The following is a 22,665-nucleotide window of genomic DNA, read 5'->3' as shown; positions in this document are numbered from 1 at the left end:
GACGCTTTGCTCAAGTAGCCTTATCTAAAAAGCAAAATTTGTATAACATTTTTGAAATGTAAATACATTTTGCCTGCTCTTTAAGGGAAAGACAAACCCAAGGGTGTTGTGACTTAAATGGTTTTATACCAAGTTGCTGAAGACTTGTGGACACTTGCTGGGTGGGAAATGAGGGAAGTGATCTCATTTCAGATAGTCCCAAACACAGCCATCAGTTTAACTGCGTTAAGACCTGGTGAGCCCTAGCTCCACCCGGGCCTCATGTGTAAGCCAGAAACACACTGTTCCCTTTGAACCTAATGGCTTCAAGTGTCAGTGGCCCAGATCAGAGGCGAAAACTGGAGGTCCTTGAGCCAAATGTGGCCTGCAGATACATGAAATCTTTTAAGGTTTTTTTTTCCTTTTTAAGTAATAAAGCAACCCTGGATGGGCCAGACAAATCATGAATTCAGATCATGAACCTCTCTGGAAAGCTGAGATTACACTGGCCCTTGTTTCAGGGAACAAGAAGCAAGTGCCCCTGTCGGTGGGCGGCAGACGCTTCCGTGTCAGCTTTGTTACACACCAGTTGGGGTCACCAGGTCTCTCTTGCTTGTCCTCTAAGCTCTTGCCTTTGTGGTTTCTGAGTCTTTCTCTAATATCTCTTCCAGCTTCACAGCTCCTGTTACCTATAGTGATACAAAAGTTACAGTCATTGTAAACTCACAGTGTCTTTACACTAAGAAACAATATTTCCATCCCCCTTTTTATGATAATCTGCTCAAAACAGAAGAAAATCTCAGTCTGTTCAGTCCTTTTTCTTTTTCTTTTTCTTTTTCTTTTTAAGACAGGGTTTCACTATGTTGGCCAAGATGGTCTCGATCTCCTGACCTTGTGATCCACCCGCCTCAGCCTCCCAAAGTACTGGGATTACAGGCGTGAGCCACCGCAGCCAGCCTTGTTCAGTCCTTTTTTTGATGTGGAGGAGTTCTCTCAGTTTGTGAATTGGTTGGGATTTCTGGGTACCCACTAATAAATACCCCCAGGCACAGACAAGCTCAAACTTGAGTTCTATATGCAGTTTAAAGCACTACCACCTTCAATCTTTATGGTAGCATAATCTCTGGACAAATTGCTTTTAATTCAGGCTGTACCATGAATACAGAAGTACCATTAGTTTCAAGTGTAGTTTGACTTTTATTTAGATGAATGTCTCTGAGTTCACAGTGAAATGGCTCTCAGCTCTAGGTTAGTATTGATTGAAATGTCTCTGGAGTAAGTTTAAAAGATTGTTGTGACGTACGTGACACTTTCTGAGACTGGAAACTTTAAACTCACAATTAGTTGTACTGTTAATTGGTGGTAATATCAATGGAATTAATAGCTGAGATGAAAAATGTTAACCTCTTTGGCAAACACAGGGCTGGGTAGACTTTGGAGGTATGGAAAGATTACTTTCTGTGCGAAGAAAGTTAGGGCCCATTTGGATCACATCTTTGTGGCTTCTGTTCCTGAAAGATGAGGCTGGTCTGGTTGGGATTGTGGTCACCTAATGGAATAGTGTCCAGCTTGCTCTTTCTCCACCTCTAAGGGTATGGCTGGGTTATAAAGCAGGGAGGGATGTAATTCTGAACCATTGACACAGATGCTATCATCTTGAGAAAGCTGCTTACCTGAGGCTTTCCCTGCCTGTGGTTAACACCAACAAGAATTTCCAACAACCAACTGGCCCTTTTCTCCTGTGTGACTGTTCCTCCCGGTTTGTTCAGTGAAGATGGGGAATACTGTGTTCATAAGTAGCCTTATGATTCAGGATCTTACAGTGTTCATTTTCTAAACACTCAATTGAACTTTGACTATTTGTCTGTGCAATTTTTAGTCTTAAGCTCTTGTGTAGACCAGGCTTTCTCAACCTCTGAATACTAGGTTTGACATTTAGGACTGGGCAGTTCTCTGTTGTGCAGGGTTGCCTGTGCATTGTAACAGCATCCTTGGCTTTTATCCACCAGATGCCAGTAACACCCTCCACTCTTTGCCACCAGTTGCGACAACCAGAAATGTGTCCAGACATTGCCAAGTGTCCTCTGGGGGGCAAAATCATCACTGGTTGAGAGCCACTGGTTTAGACAATGAAGGGTTTCTTTTCTTTTTCCCTTTTCTCCTTTACTACTGCTTGATGTTGATGCTTAGGAAAACATTAATTTTAAAAAATGCCGTTAAGAATAGCCTTGGACTTGATATGGTGCAAAGCATTTGGACCAGGACACTTTAATGTAGGTAGAGGACTGGCTCACCTTAGAATTTCTTTCAAAGTTGCTGAATAGTGAAATGATATTGATTGAAATTCATTTGGGTTTAGCCAGCCTCGGGTCATTTGGGTTTTCACAGAGTTGCTTGGAGTGACTTATTTATGGATGCAGGTGGAGAAGGGGTATGTCTGTGAATCTCAGTATCATTATGGATACTTGACACATGATCATGGGGTCAGGGCTAGGATTTTGAGGGTTAGGGAGACAGGAGAAGAGGAGATTTCTGAATCTTGGGTATGATGGCTAGTGTTGATTCCTTTTTTTTTTTTTTCTCTCTCTCTCTCTCTACCAGAAACCTGAGTTCCAACAAACTCTCTGAGATTGACCCTGCTGGTTTTGAGGACTTGCTGAATCTACAGGAAGTGTGAGTCTTCCCCAAACCTCTGGCGGGTGGAAGGATGGAGAGCTCTTTGGGAAAATCCTCTCATATTGCAGCATCGCCCACTCCCCTAGATCTGCAATCCAAACTTGTAGGAAGAAACATTTGTGTATGGGCTCTGTTGATGAATTCTACTCCTGCTTATCTCTCCCTTACTGTAGGCTCTCTCTTCCTAGGCTGTCTGTGAAGTGTATGTTACAATTCAGTAGGCATAGAGCTCCTGGAAATCCTGGGGGCATGGTGGGTGTATAGCAGAGTCCTTCCATTGTGAGAAGCCTTGTAACAGGAGTGACACACCTGGGCTGGTACTTTCTCACAGTTCCCGGGGAGGTTGAGGAGTCCACTTAACAGTGGCATGTGATGTCAGCCCACCTCTATTTCCCAGGAAGTACAATTATAGAAGGATAGACAATAGAGGCTTACCTGTTGCCTCCACCGCCACACAGAGCGAGGCATGACTGCCTTTGGAGCTCTAGGCTTGCTGTCCCTTGCAGTGTCTTTTAAATCAGGCTGCAATCTTTTCTTTCTTTTAATGTAAAGAACTCTGTTTTTGATGTGGATATTAGGATTATCAGGAATTTTAGTTCCATGGAGACTTTATAGAAACCTTGACATATGTGTAGTATACATACTGTAGAAAAATTGGCCACTGTAGAAATGTATGAAGAATTAAAATCACCAGTGTTCTTACCCAGACATACCCATTGTGAACACCTAGTAAAAACTATTACGTGTGCATATGCAATTTTAGGATCTAACTGTACATTATGGTTTTATATCAGTCTTTCTTACTTATCCTTACATAAGATACTTTATCATGTAAACTAAAATTTTTTGAATGTCTGGTTTTAGTGTTTTTATTTGTTTTTTTGTTTTGTTTTGTTTTGTTTGAGGCAGAGTTTCGCTCTTGTTGCCCAGGCTGGAGTGCAATGGCACAATCTCGGCTCGTCGCAACCTCCACTACCCGGGTTCAAGCCATTCTTCTGCCTCAGCCTCCCAAGTAGCTGGGATTACAGGCATGTGCCACCACACCCGGCTAATTTTGCATTTTTTAGTGGAGACAGGGTTTCTCCATGTTGGTCAGGCTGGTCTTAAACTCCTGACCTCAGGTGATCTGCCTGCCTTGGCCTCCCAAAGTGCTGAGATTATAGGCGTGAGCCACCATGCCTGGCCCCGTTTTAGTTTTTGTGTAAAACTACTATACATAGTATATATGGATATTCCATGTATTATCTACCCAGTACTTATTTTATTAGACATCATTAGGTAAGTTTTTCACACATTTTTGTTGTAAGTAACTGATGAAAGTTTTATTTATTATTCTTTTTTTTTTTTTTTTAGACAGGGTTTCACTCTGTGGCCCAGGCTAGAGTGCAGTGGCGTGATCTTAGCTCATTGCAACCTTTGCCCTGGGTTCAAGCGATTCTCAAGCCTTAGCCTCCTGAGTCGCTGGGACTACAGGTGTGTGCCACCACATCCAGCTAGTTTTTTAGTAGAGATAGGGTTCTGCCATGTTGGTCAGGCTGGTCTCAAACTCCTGACCTCAAGTGATCTGCCTGCCTTGGCCTCCCAAAGTGCTGGGATTACAGGCGTGGGCCACTGCACTTGGGCTTACTTGTTACTCTTTGATTCCATTATTGATGACATATCTAAAGAAACTTTAATTTCATCAGCTGGTACAATTTGCAAAATACTTGCATTCCATACCCTCATCTCTAGATTCTCCATATTGGCATTTATAATTTCTGCGTCTGTTTAAAAAAGGTGTAGGCTTCCACAGTTAAAGAAGCATCAGAGCAGGAAGGGGCCTTGGAAATGTTTTCTCTAGGACTTTCATTCTCCCAGAGGATCAGTGAGCCCATGGCAGGGGAAAGGAAGTTTGAAGTGGGTCACTGTGTTAGTTTGCTAAGGCTGCTGCCATAACAAACAAATAGCACAGGCTGGGTGCCTTAAACAGCAGAAATTCATCTTCTCACAGTCTGGAAGCAGGAACTCCAAGATCAAGGTACGGGCAGATTTGGTTTCTTCTGAGGCCTTTTACTGTGCCCTCAAGTGATCTCTCCTCTGTATGCATGCATGGTGTGTCTTGTGTGTGTCCAGATTTCTTCTTCTTATAAAGACACCAGTCATTGGATCAGGGACCATCCATCTGGCCTTATTTAACCTTAATTACCTCTTTAAAGGCCCATCTCCAAATGCAGTCACATTCTAAGGTACTGGGAGTTAAAGCTTCAACATACGAACTCTAGGGGAACTCAGCTCAGCCCATCGTAGTCACCCAGATGATAAATCCAGTCCATCATGGAACTGGTTAGGTTTGTAACCCAGTGCTTTCCCTGATCCAAGCTGTCTTTAATGCTTGTGGTTAGAATATATTCAAATTCTGTGTATATCTCTAAACTTAGTGGTTTCTTACAGGATTGAGGAATTCTCTCTAGCATCATTCAGGCTTTCATTGAACAGTTACTCGAGCATCTGCTCTGTCCAGGAGCTGTTCTGGGTGCTGGGGCTATAGGAATGAAGAAGACACTAATAAGGATGGGACAGAGGAGGGACAAGTGGGACGCCCAACACAGGCAAAACTTATGGGGACACCAAAGACTCAGCAGTCAAGATAAAGGATATTTTGGTATAGCATTTTGAAAGTCAAAATGAATGCCAAAAAACAACAACAACAACAATGCCAATATAAAAAGCTTAGATCAAGATAAGATTAGTAATACTGATTCCTTTCCTTTTGCCTCTGGTTCCAGGATGGCTTGACAAGGCGCTGTTGCTGTTTTTGTCTTGATTGAAACTTTTCATATTTTGTTCATCATGAATTTTGTTTTGCATTCATTTTGATATTTTAAAAACATTTGATTAATATATTCTTTGTCCTGGTGACTGGGTTTTTGGCTTTTCCTTAAATTTTGTGCCCCTCCCCACCCAATTCCGGCCCTGCAGACAAACCTCTCCTCTCACTGAATTTATATTAAGTTGAAGGAAGCCATGGACTGAATGAGGAAACCAATAAGACTTACTGGAGATAAGTGGTAGCGGGGAAATAGAACAGAGTAATATGGGAGTGTTTTTTGTATGCAGAATTTTGGAGACATGATAACAGAAACAGGGTGGTCTGGAAGGTCATGACTGAGCAGGTGTGAATGATGAGGACAGGGAGCACTACAAGTACGAGGCCTCAAGAAAGGAACAGGCTGAGGGCCACTGTGCCTGGGCAGGGGTATGTGGCCAGGTGCTAGATCCTTTTATAGTTTCAACCATCAGTGAGCCCTGTCCATCAGGGGCAGGCATGGTATATGCTCCAGTGAGCATTTTCAGTGTTGTTCTAACTCCCTGTTCCCCTTGTTCCTTGGCCAGACAGGCTTTCACCTTTCATTTGGTTTGGCCCCCGTGATTTGCAGAGGCTTTATTCAGTACTTCTTAGAGTTCATGTTCCGCCCAGTTCTAGAACTGAGCACTTCCACCTGTCCTTCATTTTAGATACTGGTTATGAGTTTAAAAAATATATTTCTTGCTTAGGAACAGTCACAGTAATTGTAGCAGTGTGCTAATAAACCTTTGGGGAATAAGACATCACTTAACCCTAACACCAACTCTGTGATATAAAATTTATTTATTATTGTTATTTTTTTTGTGACAGAGTTTCACTCTTGTCTCCCAGGCTGGAGTGCAATGGCACAATCTTGAGTCGCTGCAAACTTCACCTCCTCGGTTCAAGTGATTCTCCTGCCTCAGCCTCCTGAGTAGCTGGGATTATAGGCGCCCGCAACCATGCCCAACTAATTTTTATATTTTAAATAGAGATGGGATTTTACCATGTTGACCAGGCTGGTCTCGAACTCCTGACCTCAGGTGATCTGCCTGCCTTGGCCTCCCAAAATGCTAGGTTTACAAGCATGAGCCATCTTGCCCAGCCTGATATCAAACATTCCTTCCCTTCCCCTCCCCTCCCCTCCTCCCTTCCCTTCCCTTCTTTCCTTTTCTCTCTCTCTCTCTCTCCCCCCCCCCCCGCCTCCTTCCCTCCCTCCTTCCTCCCTCCCCCTCCCCCTCCCCTTTCCTGGAGTATTGCTCTGTCACCCAGGCTACAGTGCAGTCGCATAATCTCAGCTCACTGCAATCTCCACCTCCTGGATTCAAGTGATTCTCATGCCTCGGCCTTCCAGGTAGCTGGGATTACAGATGTGCACTACCACGCTCAGCTAATTTTTATATTTTTAGTAGAGATGGGATTTCGCCATGTTGGCCAGGCTGGTCTTGAACTCTTGCCTCATGTAATCCTTCCACCTTGGCCTCCCAATGTGCTAGGATTACAGGCTTGAGACCCTGCACCCAGCCCATTAAAACATTTTCTTTGTAAGCATGTTCTCAGCTGGGTGCAGAAGGATCACTTGAGCCCAGGAATTTGAGACCAGCCTGAGCAACAAAGTGAGGCCCTGTCTCTACAAAAAGTTAGCTAGACATGGTGGCCCATGCCTGTAGTCCAGGTGCTTGGGAGGCTGAGTCTGGGAGATTGCTTGAGCCCAGGAGGTTGAAGCTTCAGTGAGCCACATTCTCACCATGTGCTCCACCCAACAGAGCAAGACCCGGTCTCTGAAGAAAATGTAAGAATAATAAAAGGAATTTATCTGCTTTTCAGAAGAGGAAATAGATACTTAGAAAAGTTAGAGAAACTTCACAGTGTCACATTGTTGGTAAAGCTAAGAGAACTCAAAACTGGTGCTAACCTTGAAGCTGCACTACCTTAAATTTCCACATCCTTCATCTTAACCCTAATAGTCGACTGAAGATGAAAAGGAACTGAAGCAAGATTTTTGGCTGAAATTGCCTTAGTGAGTGGTAGAACTTGACCCGTGCTCTCCGGTATAATCCTGGTCCACACGCTCTGTGGCAACAATACCTTCTGAGTGTCGAGGGTGTTAAGATAGAAGTCATCTCTTAAGGATTCAATATGATATAGTGGGAAAAACTCTCATTTTGTTAGCAAACAGACTTACATTTGAGTTCTGGTTCTGCCACTTACTATAGTCCTGAGACCCTGCACAAGTTGCTTAGTGCCTCAGGGTTTCCTTTATTTCTTCTGTAACATTGACATCATAACACATTGTCGATGTTATTATGGTTATTCAGATGATGCACAGGGCCTTGCACATGGGAGAGGCTCGTTAAATTTGTATCGTTTTTCTCTCCTGCTACTTTTGGAACTGCACAGTCCTCCAAGCTGGGTGCATTGTTTAGAAACGAATCTTTGCAGGCTGACAGGTTGAACATCTTACCATTGTGATGGCCTCTTGTCTCTAGTGTCACTCCCTGTTCTGTGGGATGGATGAGACGAATTCCCTGTTGCCTAGAACTGTAGAACTTCTCACTGATAAAGACCCAGGCCTTTCTCTAAGGGAATTCTAATAAGTCGTGGAGATAGAAAGAGGCTGTCAGGTGTGAGGGGTGGGGAGGTGGGGAAGGATATTGAAGGAAGGAAAAAAAATCATAGCTGACATGCTATTGCTTCACAATTAACCAGTCTCTAGTGTTGCCTGGGCTGTCAGCTCTCCTAAACCCTGCAGAGCCTTCGGTCTGGAGCCCTCAGTGAGAATGGAGCCACAGGCAGGCAGAACAGCAGGCAGTGGTTTCGCAGTGGTTTTATTCTGGAGGCCTCAGAACCACATGACATTGTAGGCTGGCTGGAGAGAGGAGACGGGGCCCCTGGAGGGCATGAGGACACTTGTGCAGCTGTGTCCAAGCCACACAGCCTTCACTGCCCACAGCCCTGAGGAAAGCCCACCAGGGAGTACCTCCAGCCGGGGTCCTGGCCAGCAGGCTTCTCTATTAATAAGAGGAGCTATTTATACAGTCCTCTGTAGAAACTGCTTCGGATCACATTACTGCCGCCTGGCCTGCGGTGCCTGCTGTGGGTGCTGCCATGTGCTTACCAGGGCCACTGACTTGGTGAGGAAGCCTCAAGTGTGCCCTGCCATTGGGTATTTGTGGCTCATCCCACTCTGTGTCAGGCTGCTGCTCCCCACAGTGGGTATGTGTGAGTGGGGGCATGGGGAATGGTAGTATGTTTAGGGAGAGGGTGAAATAATGAGGGTTGTCATCTTGGGGTACTGCTTTTTGGCTGTGAATTACTATCACCTCTTTTGTGGTGGTGTTGTTGTTGTTACAAAGACAGGATCTCACTCTGTTGCCCAGGCGGGCGTACAGTGATATGGTAATAGCTGACTGCATCCTTGAACTCCCAGGCTCAAGTGATCCTACCACCTCAGCCTCCCGAGTAGCTGGTACTACAGGCATGCACCACCACTCCTGTCTAATTTTTTGTACAGACAGCGTTTCGTTATGTTCCCCAGCCTAGTCTCAAACTACTGGGCTTAAATGATCCTCCTGCCTTGGCCTCCCAAAGTGCTAGGATTACAGGTGTGAACCGCCACCCCTGGCCCTACTGCCACCTCTTAAGCATATCCTGTGTGTCTGTCTATATCCTCAGATTTTAGGCTTAATTATTTCAGCTGGATCCTCCCAAACCCCTACAAAGCTAGTAATTGTATTATTTACATTCTTGAGAAGTGGAAAGTAAGGGCAGCAAGGCTGAGTGACATACTTAGCATTGGATTGATAAGGGGTAGAATTGGAGTTGATGGAACTGAGATATGAGTTAAAACATCTGAGCTGTATAATCCCATCCTAATAATCCCTGCTTTGTAACTGTGCCTCAGTTTCCTTTCTTAAGGAGAGGTAATAATTTAGTACTTTCCTCAAAGTGTTAGCATATCATTCAGTGAGATATTGCACATAGAAAACTTAGAATAGAGTCTGGCACATAGTAAATGTTCACCTTTATTATTGATTATTTTGTTAAAGTAATTATATCCTATACTAAAATAATTTTATCTGGCCATCTTGTGTAGAAACCACATATCATAAAGTCTCACCAAATCAATTAGTTAGTATACATTATTCTCTAGTAACTAAAGTACAATAACACTTAACTGATTAAGTGACCCTGCTTCCGAAACCCGTATTCCTACCTGATACTGATGGCATTTACCCTTTTAAGAAACAAAACCAGCTGCAGTTTCAACCCCTGCCCAACTTTGACTACTGTTAATTGCAGCTCTGTCTGTATTTGGGAGCAATCAAAAAACAGCCACTATGTCTACCAGTAGTGGATTGGCTAGACAAGTTATGGTTTGTTGATACCAGCAGAGGACTACTGTGCCACTGGTTTAAAGAATAGTGGAGACCTCCAGGGTATATTACTAAAGGGAAATGGTGGTATTCAATAGTCTGTTTAATACACATGCATTTGTGCAAAAGAAAGACACATACACATCTCTAGTAGCTAGAGTAGCAGGAGCAGCTCTTTGGAGGCAGACCAGATGATGGAACTGCAAGGAAGCTTTATTTTTCACTTTGTATTCTTTTTTTGAAATGATTTGAAAACTTTATTCTATGCTTATACCAGCTATTCAATAAGTAAATAAATACAGCAAGAAAAAGCTGGGCATAGTGGCTCACTCCTGTAATCTCAGCACTTTGAGAGGCCAAGACAGGCAGATAACCTGAGGTTGGGCGTTCCAAGACCAGTCTGGCCAACATGGCGAAACCCTATTTCTACTAAAAATACAAAAATTAGCTGGGCATGATGGCCCGTGCCTGTAATCCCAGCTACTCAGGAGGCTGAGGCAGGAGAATCGCTTGATCCCAGGAAGCAGAGGTTGCAGTGAGCCAAGATTGCACCAGTGCAGTCCAGCCTGGGACACCACAGAGCGAGACTCCATCTCAAAAAAAAAAGCACTCTTTCTGCATTGGTTTGACATTGTTTGTTGAAGCCAAATTTGATTAAGATTGATTAAGATGATGATGATGATGATGATGATAGAGTACTCTAAAATATCCTTTTTCACATTTTGCAGCCTACAAAATGTAAAACTTCCTTTCAGCCAATTAAATGGAAGTTTTGGAAGAAAGCTAAGGGACGAGAAGGTCCACTCTGGCCTAATGGATTGAGTTGGGAAAGAACCCACCCCCAGGTTCTCTCCTGGGGTCAGGCAGGCCTTTTACCTTACTTACACATTCTCCAGCCCCAGGGTCCCGCCATGATTCATGATCTGATGCATCTGAGGCACTTCTTAATCCTGAATCATCAGGAAAAGGTTTAGTAATAGAGGCAAGACATTTTGGAGAGATTTTTAGGGCTTTGGATGGAAGTAAATTTTGCAGGGAGATGGGGGTCAGGGGAAGTAAATTGGGGAGGGATGGTGTATAGGGGGAAGGGGATAGAAGACTGTACAACCGTAGATATTTAAAAAAGTTTCACCAGGCACAATCTTTAATTCCTAAAATTTTCTTATTCATGGAGACTCTGCTAAACTTCCTGAGTGCCTTTCCCCTCGAAGCTGCAGCTGTGCTATTTTTGACCAGTCTCTATTTCAGTCTGGCAAGGAGTTCATTGCATCTCAGAGTGAGCTGGGCCTCTGCTGCCTTCTGAGAAGAGTATTCTTGTTTCAACAGGGGACAGAGTGAACAAAGAGGGAGCCAGCAGTGGTGGAGCTAACAGACTTACTCTGAACAGTGGTTCTTTTTTCAGTAGAAATGATCTGGAAGTAAGCTCACGGTGCAGAGCATCTCCTCGGGGCTCCAACTGTCCTCCCTGTAAGTCAGGCAGCCCTGTTGCAATCAGAGCCCACTGTTTCTGACTGAGCCTCTTGGCGTGGGGCTGCTCATCTAGACATACAAGGCCCAGATAAGTTCCAGCACTGGTCCACCGCCCCTGTATGCTCCACTTGCAGCAGTTCTGTCATGATTAAAAATATCATGATGTCCCCTTCTCTTGTTCATTTATTTCTGTAAAATTGGGTGGAGCAGTTTGTCAGGCTCATCAGGCGTAGCCCCCTGCGGAGAAGTCCTTCCTCTTTGTTTCAGATTTAAAATCAAGTGAGATCTTAAGCTGGGTGAAAAACAACTGCACTGTTACCTAAGGGATTATGAGCTTTCCAGCTGGCCTTTGAGCCCGTCGCTCTCCTCTGGTTTGTAGTCATAGTTTTTTCAGCTCTTGACTGTGTCCTCTCTAGTTGTGTGACCCTGGACTAGTGACTTAAACTGGCCTGGAGAACTTACCTGTAATGTAGAGAATGGTAGTAGTTACCTGGTACCTGACTCAAAGTTGTTGTGATGGTGAAAGTGCATGAGGCATGTCAAGTTTTTGCTGTTATAAGGAAATTGAAGGTAATGAGGAAGAACTTAGACTTTGGGGCTAGCCATCCTGGGCCACTGCCGCTTACTGCTGGTGACCTTGGTCAAATTACTTAACATCTGTGTTTCCGTTTCCTCATTGGTGTTGTGGGAATGTTCCTGGGACCCACTTCCTAGGACTGTAAAGATGAATTAATATACTGAAAAGCTCTTAGACCTGTGCCTGGCAGATAGTCAGCCTTCATTAATTTACCTGCTTTTGTTTTTGTTACCACCATCCTCTGTGTTTTAGAATAAATCACTAAGCAATGAGGAGTTCTTAGGCAAGCTGCCTGATTGGCAGCAGGTCCTGACCTTAATTTTTCTTGCTCTGATAAAACCTGGGGGTCTCTCGTAATAATAGGTGCGTTGATGGGTATTATGAAAATTTATTAGCTGAGATTAAGACTAATTGGGAGTTTTCAGTGTCCCTGAGTGAGGATGGGAAATGGATCACAGCAGGGTTGGAGGAGATAAAAGGTGAAGCAGAAACAATCTGATTTAAGGGGCAGTCAGATAAGAGACTGTTAAAGTAATTAATTGTCTATTTCAACACACAAACAAGGGCCCTTTAAGTGGAGAAAGGATTTGCCACATGATACGGATCTGCCTGCTCTCTGCCAGATGCTTCAGCCATGAAGCTATTGAAACAGGCATTCTATGTCCCACAGCCCAGTAATTGCCAAGCTTCATCCCTAACTGGCTTTGGCACTGAAGAAAGCAAATGGGATAATTCAAGGCCTTTCCTTTTTTTTTTTTCCCCTTCTCCTATTCATTTCTATAAAAGATGGCAGACAACCAGATTATTCCGTTCAAGCACATGCTAGCTGTATACTTGTATGAGTACAGCTGTCATTTCAGTTGCCTTGTCTTCAAACAGAAGCAAGATGTTCTATGTTACACATACCTCCCTTAAAAAACTAAGAATAAGAGAATCCAGTTTTATCCTCTTCACTTTGCATCGCAAATACAGTTTCTTTCTAGTCCATCACCTGGCAGAAAGCCTGAACACTGTGCTTTGGTTTTCTTAAGGATTGTTAGGCTCACTTTGCAAGTCTGATTTTGGATTCTCTTCCCAGATTTGGAAATACATGTCCATGTAAGGAGGCCAGATTGCACAGCCTCTGGGGGCAGACCAGGCGAGCTGTGCTGTGGTTCATGGGCTTCGCCTTCCATTAAGAGGTATTAACTGTGGAAATACAAATTGAGACTATTTGAGCAGGAAGGGAGCTTGGAGAGCAAATCTTGTCTGTGGAGAATTTTCAGAGTCTCTGTGCACAAAAGTATGTGCATATATGTTCATTTTCCTGGGAGATGCATCCAGAGGCTGCATCAGAGTCCAGCTGGAACCTCAAATAGAAGAGAGTCTCCGAGTCCAGTTCCCTTGTTATTTCACAGATGAAGCACTGAAATAATTGGCCCCACGTGTCCCAAGGCCCTCAGAACTGCATGTGAGCCAGGGCATGAGTCTCTGGCTCTTGTTCCACACATGTTGCCCTTGGCAAGGGCAGGTTTCAGCCCACAGGGAGTGTTCTCACTAATGGTCTTAGGGGCACTTTTGTCTGAACCTGCATCTTGGCTTGTTCTCAGTGTTCATTGTCGTGATTTCTGAGCTCAATGGGAAGCTGATGGGAGACGTGAGATGCTTCCCCTTGGTGTTTATTTCTAGCCATGGGTGTGATCAATGGCTAGTTTTTGTGACCTCATGTGACTTCCTTCCCTTTAAATACTGCTAAATTCTTTCTCTTTTCTCCAACATTAGAATATAGGTTTACTGTGGCAGACTCAGCAGTGTTTTTTTATTTTTATTTTTATTTTATGTGTACGATTTCAGACTAATTTAAATGCTTTAAGTGATTAATTTCTTGTTTTTGTTACAGGTACCTCAATAATAATGAGTTGACAGCTGTGCCATCCCTGGGTGCTGCTTCATCGCATGTCGTCTCTCTCTTTCTGTAAGTGGTGCCATTTGGGAGACTCTGGGCTGTGTGGTGGGGCCGTGGTGTTTGTCACCTTGCCCTGATACTTGGTGGCAGAAGAACTTGAGTTCATATACTCACTGGTGAAGAAAGACCTTTCTTTATGTGGCCCTAATGATCATGACAAATGCTTTGCTTGCTGTTTTAGGGTTTGCAGAATTAAAAGCTGGAAGTTTTGCCTTATCTTTAATTTGCAAGGAAATAGGTCTTTTTTTTTTTTTTTTTTTTTTAATGCCCAGAGGTACATGGAACTAGCTTTCTTGCTTCTGTGGTTCGTTAAGCTGCAACTTTGAGTAAAACTGGAGTTAAAGGAGGTTGTGTGAATTATAAGACAGCAACCTCATCTTTGTGCCAGTGAATTTGGTAATGTGACTTGGTTTACTTTTATGGCTTTAAGAAAAAGAAAGTGCCCCCAGGCCTCTGAAATCAACATAGAAGTATATTGTCATGGTCAAGTGTTAGGTAAGATGCAATCTATTTGTTATAGACAGCATATTGGAAATGAAAAAGCAAATTAAGGACCTTAGCTAAAAAGAAAGGAAGGTACCCATTGAGGATACTATTATTTGTGCTGTTATAAGCCTTTGCTAGAGAACTGAGCACTGGTCCTACCCCTGTTTCTTCAGCAGTCAGGTGGAGGAGCTTGCTTGTTTTAAACTCACCTAGAAGAGTTTCCAGATAAACCAGCCATGAGTCCAACAATTTTATCTGCCAGATTTTATTGGCAGCTTCCCCAGCAGAGCACCTCCCTTTTCACACTGAATTTCCTGTTTCTACTCTAGGCTTGCATAGTTTAATTTTATTTTTATTTTGCTAGTTTTATAATTCGTTTGCTTACCTGTAGGAATCTTTTCTCGATGCTGAGGCTCAGCAGGCTGAGCAGAAAAACTTTGCAGGAAGGTGCTATTAATAAGAGTGCTGGCATAAGTTACAGATCTTGGATCTTTGCTGGCAGCATACCCTGTGTTCAGGAGGTGTTATGTCCCTGTGAAACACGGTCTTGGGCTTAACTCTTTTCATGGCATTGTGGGATTGCAGGAGATCCTTGGGGAGTTAGAAGTGCAATTCATTCTCTATGCCCTGGACAGATGCCTAGTCTCTCTGAACCTCATTTCCCTCATTTACATAATGCATTTTTGACCCATTTTATACATGAGGAGAGTGAGGCCCAGGGAGTGGAATGTATATGAAGCTCCCAGCATCGTATGTGTTTGACAAATGGTGGTTACCATTATTGGCTGGTGGCTGGTTGTCACGTAGCTCCTTAGATCTTGACAGATCTCACCTTTAAAGCCACAGGACTTAAGAATCAGTCCTTGTTCCCGTGAAGTGCTGGAAGGAAGGTTTGAGGCCTTTTGTTCCCTTGATGGGTAGGCAAAGGTCTGACTTTATTTTGTACCCACTTGGTCTGTGGGCCCAGCATCTGGAAGGTGTTTAATTTTTGGCTTAATCGATGAGTCCATCTTATGTGAGGCTAATGGGGTTGTGATAACCTGTTGTGTGTCCATAAAGCAAAACTTCTGAAGATGCTGGGAGCTCCTTGCTGCTTAAAGCGTGGGTCTTGGACCATCAGTATTGAGTTCGCTTCAAGCTTGTTAGAAATATAGAACCTCAGGCTTCATTCCAACCCTACTGGATTAGAAGCTTCATTTAACAAGAGCCCTGGCCATTGGTCCACGAGTTCAAGTTGGAGAAATGTTGATGTAATTTCTCTTGTTCCTCACATGGTGAGGAAGCTAGGGCCTCAGAGAATATCTCTGTGTTATCAGAGAAGAAACTGAGCCTCTGTGGAGTTCTTCTAAGTTGCAAAAGTGAGAGGTGGAAGCGAGACTGGACACAAATACCTTTGCATCACTCCTTTATCTAACCCCATGCACTCAGGGCAGGAGCATGGCAGGTGACTCTCAACCACGCTGTGCCAGAGGCAGGCAGGACCCCCAGCTTGCCCCATAGGCCTGTGGCACTTCTAATTGCACCTTGCTCTGCTGACTGAAAATACATTTCTGTTCCTTGGCCCAAGTGCCAAGAGAAGTGGGGCTGTTTGGCCTTGTTCCTTCTATTCCATTAGACAGCATTGAAATATGTAAAGCAAGAGAAAGAAAAATTTACTCCCTGTTTGGATTCAGTTTGGAAAATGCAGGTTAGCACTGGCAGCCAGCTCTTTGGCCTGAAGTTGGGCACCATCTGACTTGGTCAGTGATTTCTCTGAAACGATAGAAACTGAAGGGTCTTTCTCTTGGTTTTCTCTGAGGTGCCTGTGTTCCCCATTCTTAGACTGGATGCCTGGATTCACTGCCGACAAAAGTTAGGTTAGCAGTATGACATCTGGGCAGCTGGATTATTGATAATCCTTCATGCCTTTTCTGTATTTCCCAAGTGGACCGTGCAGAGGGCAAGGGAGAAAACAACAGAGCAGGCAGCGGATGAGCATCATTTTACAGCCAAAGAACCACCTTCCCCATCCTAACCAATGAAGGCAGAAGACTTAGTAGCCCCAACCACATGATGATTCCAGTCATCCAGGCTTTGAACAGCAGGTTTTGCTGATGTGTCTTGTTACTTTTCGGAACTAGTGAACTGAAAGGCGTCATGTGTTCTATAAATATTTAGTAGGCAGTTTTTGCGCCCCTGCATTTGTGGTCCAGAGGTTGTCCCAGGGAGAAGCAGAAGCCTCAACACATTGTCTGAAAATGTGGTACTTAATAGTTAGATGCTTACAGTCCTTAATCCTCAGATTCTTTTTTTTTTTTTTTTTTTTTTTTTTTTTTTTTTTTTTTTTTGAGACGGAGTTTTCGCTCTCGTTACCCAGGCTGGAGTGCAATGGCGCGATCTCGGCTCACCGCAACCTCCGCCTCCCGGGTTCAGGCAATTCTCCTGCCTCAGCCTCCTGAGTAGCTGGGATTACAGGCACGCACCACCATGCCCAGCTAATTTTTTGTATTAGTAGAGACGGGGTTTCACCATGTTGACCAGGATGGTCTCGATCTCTTGACCTCGTGATCCACCCGCCTCGGCCTCCCAAAGTGCTGGGATTACAGGCTTGAGCCACCGCGCCCGGCCAATCCTCAGATTCTTATTCCATTTTTGTGGGCAGACAGAGGATCAGAAAAATAATCAAAATATGCAGAGAGAATAGAGCAAATGTATGCTGAGGCCATGTGAGTGATAAGAGCCGGGACAACTTTCTTGGGACAAGTTTATAGGCAGATGCCTCAGAGAAAAGTCAGGGCCAGGTGTGGGTCCTGCTGTCTCTAATGTAGTTGTGACCTGGGATACGTTGCTTTTTTCTCATTCGTTGAATGAGGAAGTTGAAGCAGATGGTAAAAGTACCCTCAAAGCTTGTATATTCGCTTTGTGACCAGAAAGTTGAGAGCAGAGGCAGTAATGTCACAAAAGACATAGTTGCCCCTGACCAGTAGCCACCATTGTTGCTTTCTGTGTTTCACAGAAGTAGCAGGTTTGCTAATTTTCAGCTCAGACACCTGTATTTAGGGACTTTTGCCTCTGGAAGTTGGCCCTTTCTCTCTGTGTTTCGTTTGCTTATGCAGAAGCAGGCTGACTTCCCAGACATCAGAGCCCTCCTGAGCTGGTTGGCACCCTTGGGAGCGCCTCGTGGGAAGAGGCATTGCTCTGCACCTGGCTTTTTCTATGAGGGCTTCAAAAGAAACTTCCAGAGTTTTGGGAACTGGAGTCATACAGCAAAATTTCAATTGGTTAATACTTTCTGATTAAAAGAATCTAATTCAATTAACATATTTGTCAAAGAACAGATTTATTTGCATCATGTTCTGAGGATAATGCCAGAGCCATTTGTCCTTAATAAACAGAAAGCACAGAACCCAAGGAAAGCTCTTAATGAGACTGAGTTCCGGTGAGGGAGCTAATTTCATGAAATAGTGCTGAGAAAAAGAAACAGACTTTTTTGTTTTGTTAAATGGGGGCGGAAGCTGCCAGTAGATTTTTACATTTGAGATTTTTTTCTTTTTTTAATTTGAAATCCAGGAAACTCAGGTTACGATTCCCACAGCAACAGTAATTTTGTCTGGTGCATAAATGACATTTCTGCTGAGGAAAAATTCCCACTGTTCCTGTGGTGTTGCTGCACTTGTACCTTGGAGAAGATTGGTGACAGTGGAAATGCTTGAATTTTTCAGTCCTAGGAGTAAAAACACATGTGATACAGTCGGCCTAAGCTTTTATCTCCTATGCCTAGACTGTAGCTTATTACCCATAGGGTTGGCCTTGTCCATCTAACTTCTTCTCCAGCTGGTTTTTCTAGACCTCATTCATTTATGGTGCCTTGTCATTTGCTCTCCCCGAGCCCTGTGTCCTCGGCCAGGAGGGAGACCTAGGCAAAAGTTAGGGGCACACAATTAATTATGACTTTGTAATATTGCTATTAAAATTCCTTAGGTTTATGTTGCATTTGAAAACACATTGAAATGCCTTTTACTTCTAATCTTGAAAACTTATTTTTGAAAACTATTTTTTTAATGAGATAAAATAAATATACCAGGGACATGGGGAGGATGTGTGAGGATGGTCATTGGACACAAAAAAATAGAAAGAATGAAGACCTTCTATTTCATAGCACAACAAGGTGACTAGAGCCAGTAATAACTTAATTGTACATTTAAAAATAATTACGAGTGTAATTGGATTGTTTGTAACACAGAAGATAAATGCTTGAGGGCATGGATGCCCATTCTCCATGATGTGATTATTATGCACTGCATGCCTGTGTCAAAACATCTCATGTACCCCGTAAATATATATACCTACTATGTACTCTCAAAAAAGTCAGAAAAAAAAAATAAACATACCACAAACTCACCATTTAAAAGCCACTTTTAGTATGTTCTCAGTGTTGTGCAACCATTACCACTACACAATGCTAGAACATTTTCATCCTCCCCCCCCAAAAAAAAACTTCTTCAACAGTCACTTCACATATCCCCCTCACTCTGGCCCCGGGTAACCACTTATTTGAAAACTAAATTTTTTTTGGAGGGAAGTATTTTTCTCTCATGTCAACAACAGATGTACCTGTAAGACTTAGTGTATAAATAACTTAATAAAAATATCTGAGGTGGCTTTAACTATATTTTGTTGTGACCTCTCAGCTGAAGAAAAAGTGATTAAGGGACTCCATGTTTGGGTCCCCTTCCATGAAGACTCCCTTCATGGAAGCTGTTTTTCTCTATCCTGGATTTTCCCTCTGGAGTCCCCTTCCACACTCTCTTGTGAAAGCCTTTCTTCCCCTGCTAAACTCCATCTCTCTTTCTATTCCTTCCATTCAGTGGGGAAGCTGCTTTCCTCTCCTGGATTCCATCTTTCTGGATTCTCTCAGTGTGAGAGCTGTTTCTTTCTCTCTCCTTCTCCTGTTTCTCTCTCTGTTTAAATAAATCACTTTCTATAAACAAAAACAGAACAAAAAACAAAAAAAAGAAAAAGTGATTAAATAAAAGGAATAGGATACTTAACATCCCTCTATTGTAACTTCTGGAGAATAAAACCTGGAAGGAAAGAAATGACGTGTCCTGTCTGTGACCACCTCTGCTTCCCTGGTGGTGAGGGAAGAGTGGACGAAGCCCTGGGAGGGGTTGGAGAGATTGGAGGCAGCGAAGGCCTGAGCCCTCTTCTTGGCTGGATCTGTTGGTGAAGTAAAATCAATAGGAATACTTAACTCTCAGAGTACCTAGCAAGACCTCTGGAAAAAAGCGCCCAAAATCAATCTTCTTTACTGGCTCATTAATACAAAGATCAATTTGCATTAAAGCGTAAAGAGTGAGCCTTAGAGGGAGGCAGCTGTGATCTGCTGCTGCTCAGGGCTGGAGGGAATAATGAGAGTCCCTCAGAGGGCCCAAGGTGGAAGCAAGGGAAGGGACTTGGAATGCAACGTTGAAAAATTAGGCTCGGCCTCATGACCTGCGCTAAGGTTGTGAATAATCAGGCTTGAAGCACAGGTGAGATTATACTGAGGAGTAGGCAGCGGCTGGCGTTCGCACTGCATGCGTGCGTTTGGATGGCGGGACTTATTCTCCATCTAAGGAGCTGGGTTGAAACGTCTTGCCCTTCTCTTCACTACCTACCCTTAAAACTTTCTCCATATTGCATCTCCTGAAAAAGGGCATCCTTTGCTGGCATAGTGAAGAATTGATGTGAAACATTTTTGCATGTGATGTTTATCTTTGGAGGGATGAGATAAGACTTTGTATTTAAAAGTTGAGTGGCAATCTCAGATGGTGGAGCTCTTTGTGCATTTATTCCTGGCTGAACCTGTGGGCACCATAGGTGTATGTACAGTCGAGTTGGGTGTCAAGATTCTCCCCAAGACCAAGGGTTACTCCATCCTTCGTTTGGAGGAATTAACTGCTGGCCCTTCCACCAGTCACCAGCTTAAGAGCGGACCTAATCAAGGGTGTTAGTTAGAAAATATGAAAACAAGTAGATAGGTCTCCATGCTACTTTGGACAAGCGTCCCCCACGTAGCAACCTGATTTAGCCTTACTGTTGAGGGATGGTCAATCCATTTGGGTGTCAGTGTAAAAGTAAACCTTACCTGGCCCACTGGTATTTTATTGCTCTGGCAATAAAATGCATTCTTGTTAAGAGTGTGGGGAAGAGTGAGTGACTCCAGCTACTTTAGGAAGAAACTGTGGGCAAAGCTGTGTTTTAAAAGGCAGGGATTGAGTTTAAATGAATGCCTTTTGTTCCTTGAGTAGTCCGAAGCTGTTTTGGTTCTCAGATGCTAAAGGGGGAAGATGAGAGTCAACAAACAACACAACAGGGAGATATATATATACACAAAGAATATTATCTAAAGTTCTGTCCCTCTAATGAGTTTTCAAAGATGTGTTCACTTCCTGCCCTGTTTGCCCAGATTTTTGCTGATGTAAACCGATTGTTTCTCCTGGATAAAACCTCATGCCCTTTCCCTTGGGGGATGGTGGCTTCCCCTCACTGGTAGACTATCTATTGGGCTTGCTGAAACACAGGTGACTGGGGCCTCAGCCTCGTTTCTGGCTTGGCTCAGCAGGTCTGGGGTGGGACAAGAGAACTGCTTTGCTCATGAGTTCCCAGGTGATGCTGCTACTGCTGCTGGCCTGGGAACCTGGCTTTGAGAACCAAGCTGGGGCTCATATGGGGCTGCGGGGAGCCCCAAGGCTCATGTGTCAGTTCTGACCAAGCTGTTCAGGCCTTGGAGAACAGTAAATTATTTAGATCAACTCCTGATGTCACTAGCATTGTGACAGGCATCTGTTTGGGACAGTGGGGCTCTATAGCCCTGGTAATGGCTTCTGAGAAAGGCTCTGGGGCAGGGAGCAGAGTGAGCTCCAGTACCACGGACAGAATAGAGCTGGGTGGCTTAGGTTTGAGGCCCATGCCTGTTACACATTTGCTTATGCTCAATTGGCTGTTGGTGACCACTCAGGTCTCCCCAGGAGACCTTCACCGGTTACTGTAGAGGTGGAGAGTGCTTCCTGAGCAGCCCAGCGTGGCAGGAGCCCTGTTATTCTCTCAGCGGGTGGGTGCTGGCAGCTCTGCTTACAGCTGAGCATCCCCCAGCAGGAATGAAACAGTTTTAGCACATTTATCTTTCTTCTGATTATCAGTCACTCGTATCTGATAAGCCTTTATCCTCAGCTAAGACTTGAATGGTACCTCTTTTTCCAGATGGAAGTTAACACACGTTTCTGAAAGGTGGGCATCTTTTCCCCACCTACTGGGGTCCACACCTGCCCCGTTGCCTCTTCCTAGCACTGCATTGTTTATGACCGGGTTACTCTCCTACCATTTTCCCAGCCTGGGGACTGTGGTCCTGGCCACCAGTGGGCAAAAGAGATGAAAAAGTGGAGGAAGCCTCAGCTGGTTCATGGTGGAGACCATGGGCTCATCTGCAAGGCAGCAAGGCTGCTGTGAAGTCTGCCAGCACATGCCCCACACGAGGCCCAGCATGAGCAAACAGGTTGGGTCCTGTGGGCCTGGGGTTTCTGCCCTCAAGGAACTGGTAGTCTACCTGCAAAGGAAGATGGGTGAACAGACAGTTGTCATACAGGGGCTGGGAATGTCTGACGGGCACCTCACTGCCCATCACTCATGGGGCACATGACGGGGAAGGCTCCCAGATGAAGCGACATTTTAGCTGAGGCTCCCTGTTCTGCAAACCTCCTTGCTCTTCCCCTACACCGGGGTGTAAGTTACAGGCATTAAATGGAACACCCTGAATGTTCAGCCAGCACATTGGGTACTTGGAGAAGCATTCAGAGGAATACTAAAAGGACATGGCTAATTCCATTTTTAGGCCAATTTGTGTACACACACCCCCTCACTCACTCCTCCCCCAACACACTCCCTTCCCCACGTTTTTTCTTTGTCAGCAGGCAGGCTTTTATGAAGAGCCAGCAGGCTGCTGTTGGAAGGAAGAGTAGGGCGCGTGGTTCTTAGAACTGCAGCCTCATCAGATGCTGGATACCACCAAGGAGCCTCAAAATAGAAAATTAAACACCCAATTTACAAAGAAAGCAGCTCTCTGTCCCGGAAACTTCCCAGGGATTCCGTAGTGCAGACTGCCACTTGCCCCCCAGTCTAAGCGAGCCTTTCGCTGGGAAAGGAGCCTCTGTGGCCTCCGCAGCCAGCTTGCCAAATTGCACAGTCATGACTTGTCATTTTCCTTCTCTCTTTTCTTTCCTTTTTTCTCCTTTCTTTGAGAGTGGGGGTGGTGAACCAGCCAGATGAGAGGTACATCTGCAAATCATTTGCTGAGAAAGTGAAGGGAACACCA

At 44.3% G+C, this 22,665-nt stretch overlaps 1 protein-coding gene across 3 annotated transcripts in view; it reads left to right on the top strand.

The window, feature by feature from the left end:
* LRIG1 (leucine rich repeats and immunoglobulin like domains 1) overlaps positions 1-22,665 on the top strand; it is a 122,742-nt gene that overhangs the window by 34,697 nt on the left and 65,380 nt on the right. For all 3 annotated transcript variants that reach the window (XM_012473747.2, XM_012473756.2, XM_012473739.2), the window contains exons 2-3: positions 2,581-2,652; positions 13,782-13,856. In XM_012473747.2, coding sequence (XP_012329170.2) covers positions 2,581-2,652; positions 13,782-13,856 — 147 coding nt within the window. The remainder of the gene's footprint in view (positions 1-2,580; positions 2,653-13,781; positions 13,857-22,665) is intronic.

The sequence above is a fragment of the Aotus nancymaae genome, unplaced genomic scaffold (assembly GCF_030222135.1).
Source record: "Aotus nancymaae isolate 86718 unplaced genomic scaffold, 86718_ANA_hifiasm-v0.15.2.pri h1tg000046l, whole genome shotgun sequence".
Taxonomy (NCBI): domain Eukaryota; kingdom Metazoa; phylum Chordata; class Mammalia; order Primates; family Aotidae; genus Aotus; species Aotus nancymaae.
Note: the sequence above shows the minus strand (reverse complement) of the source record. Positions and strands in the feature narration are given on the sequence as shown.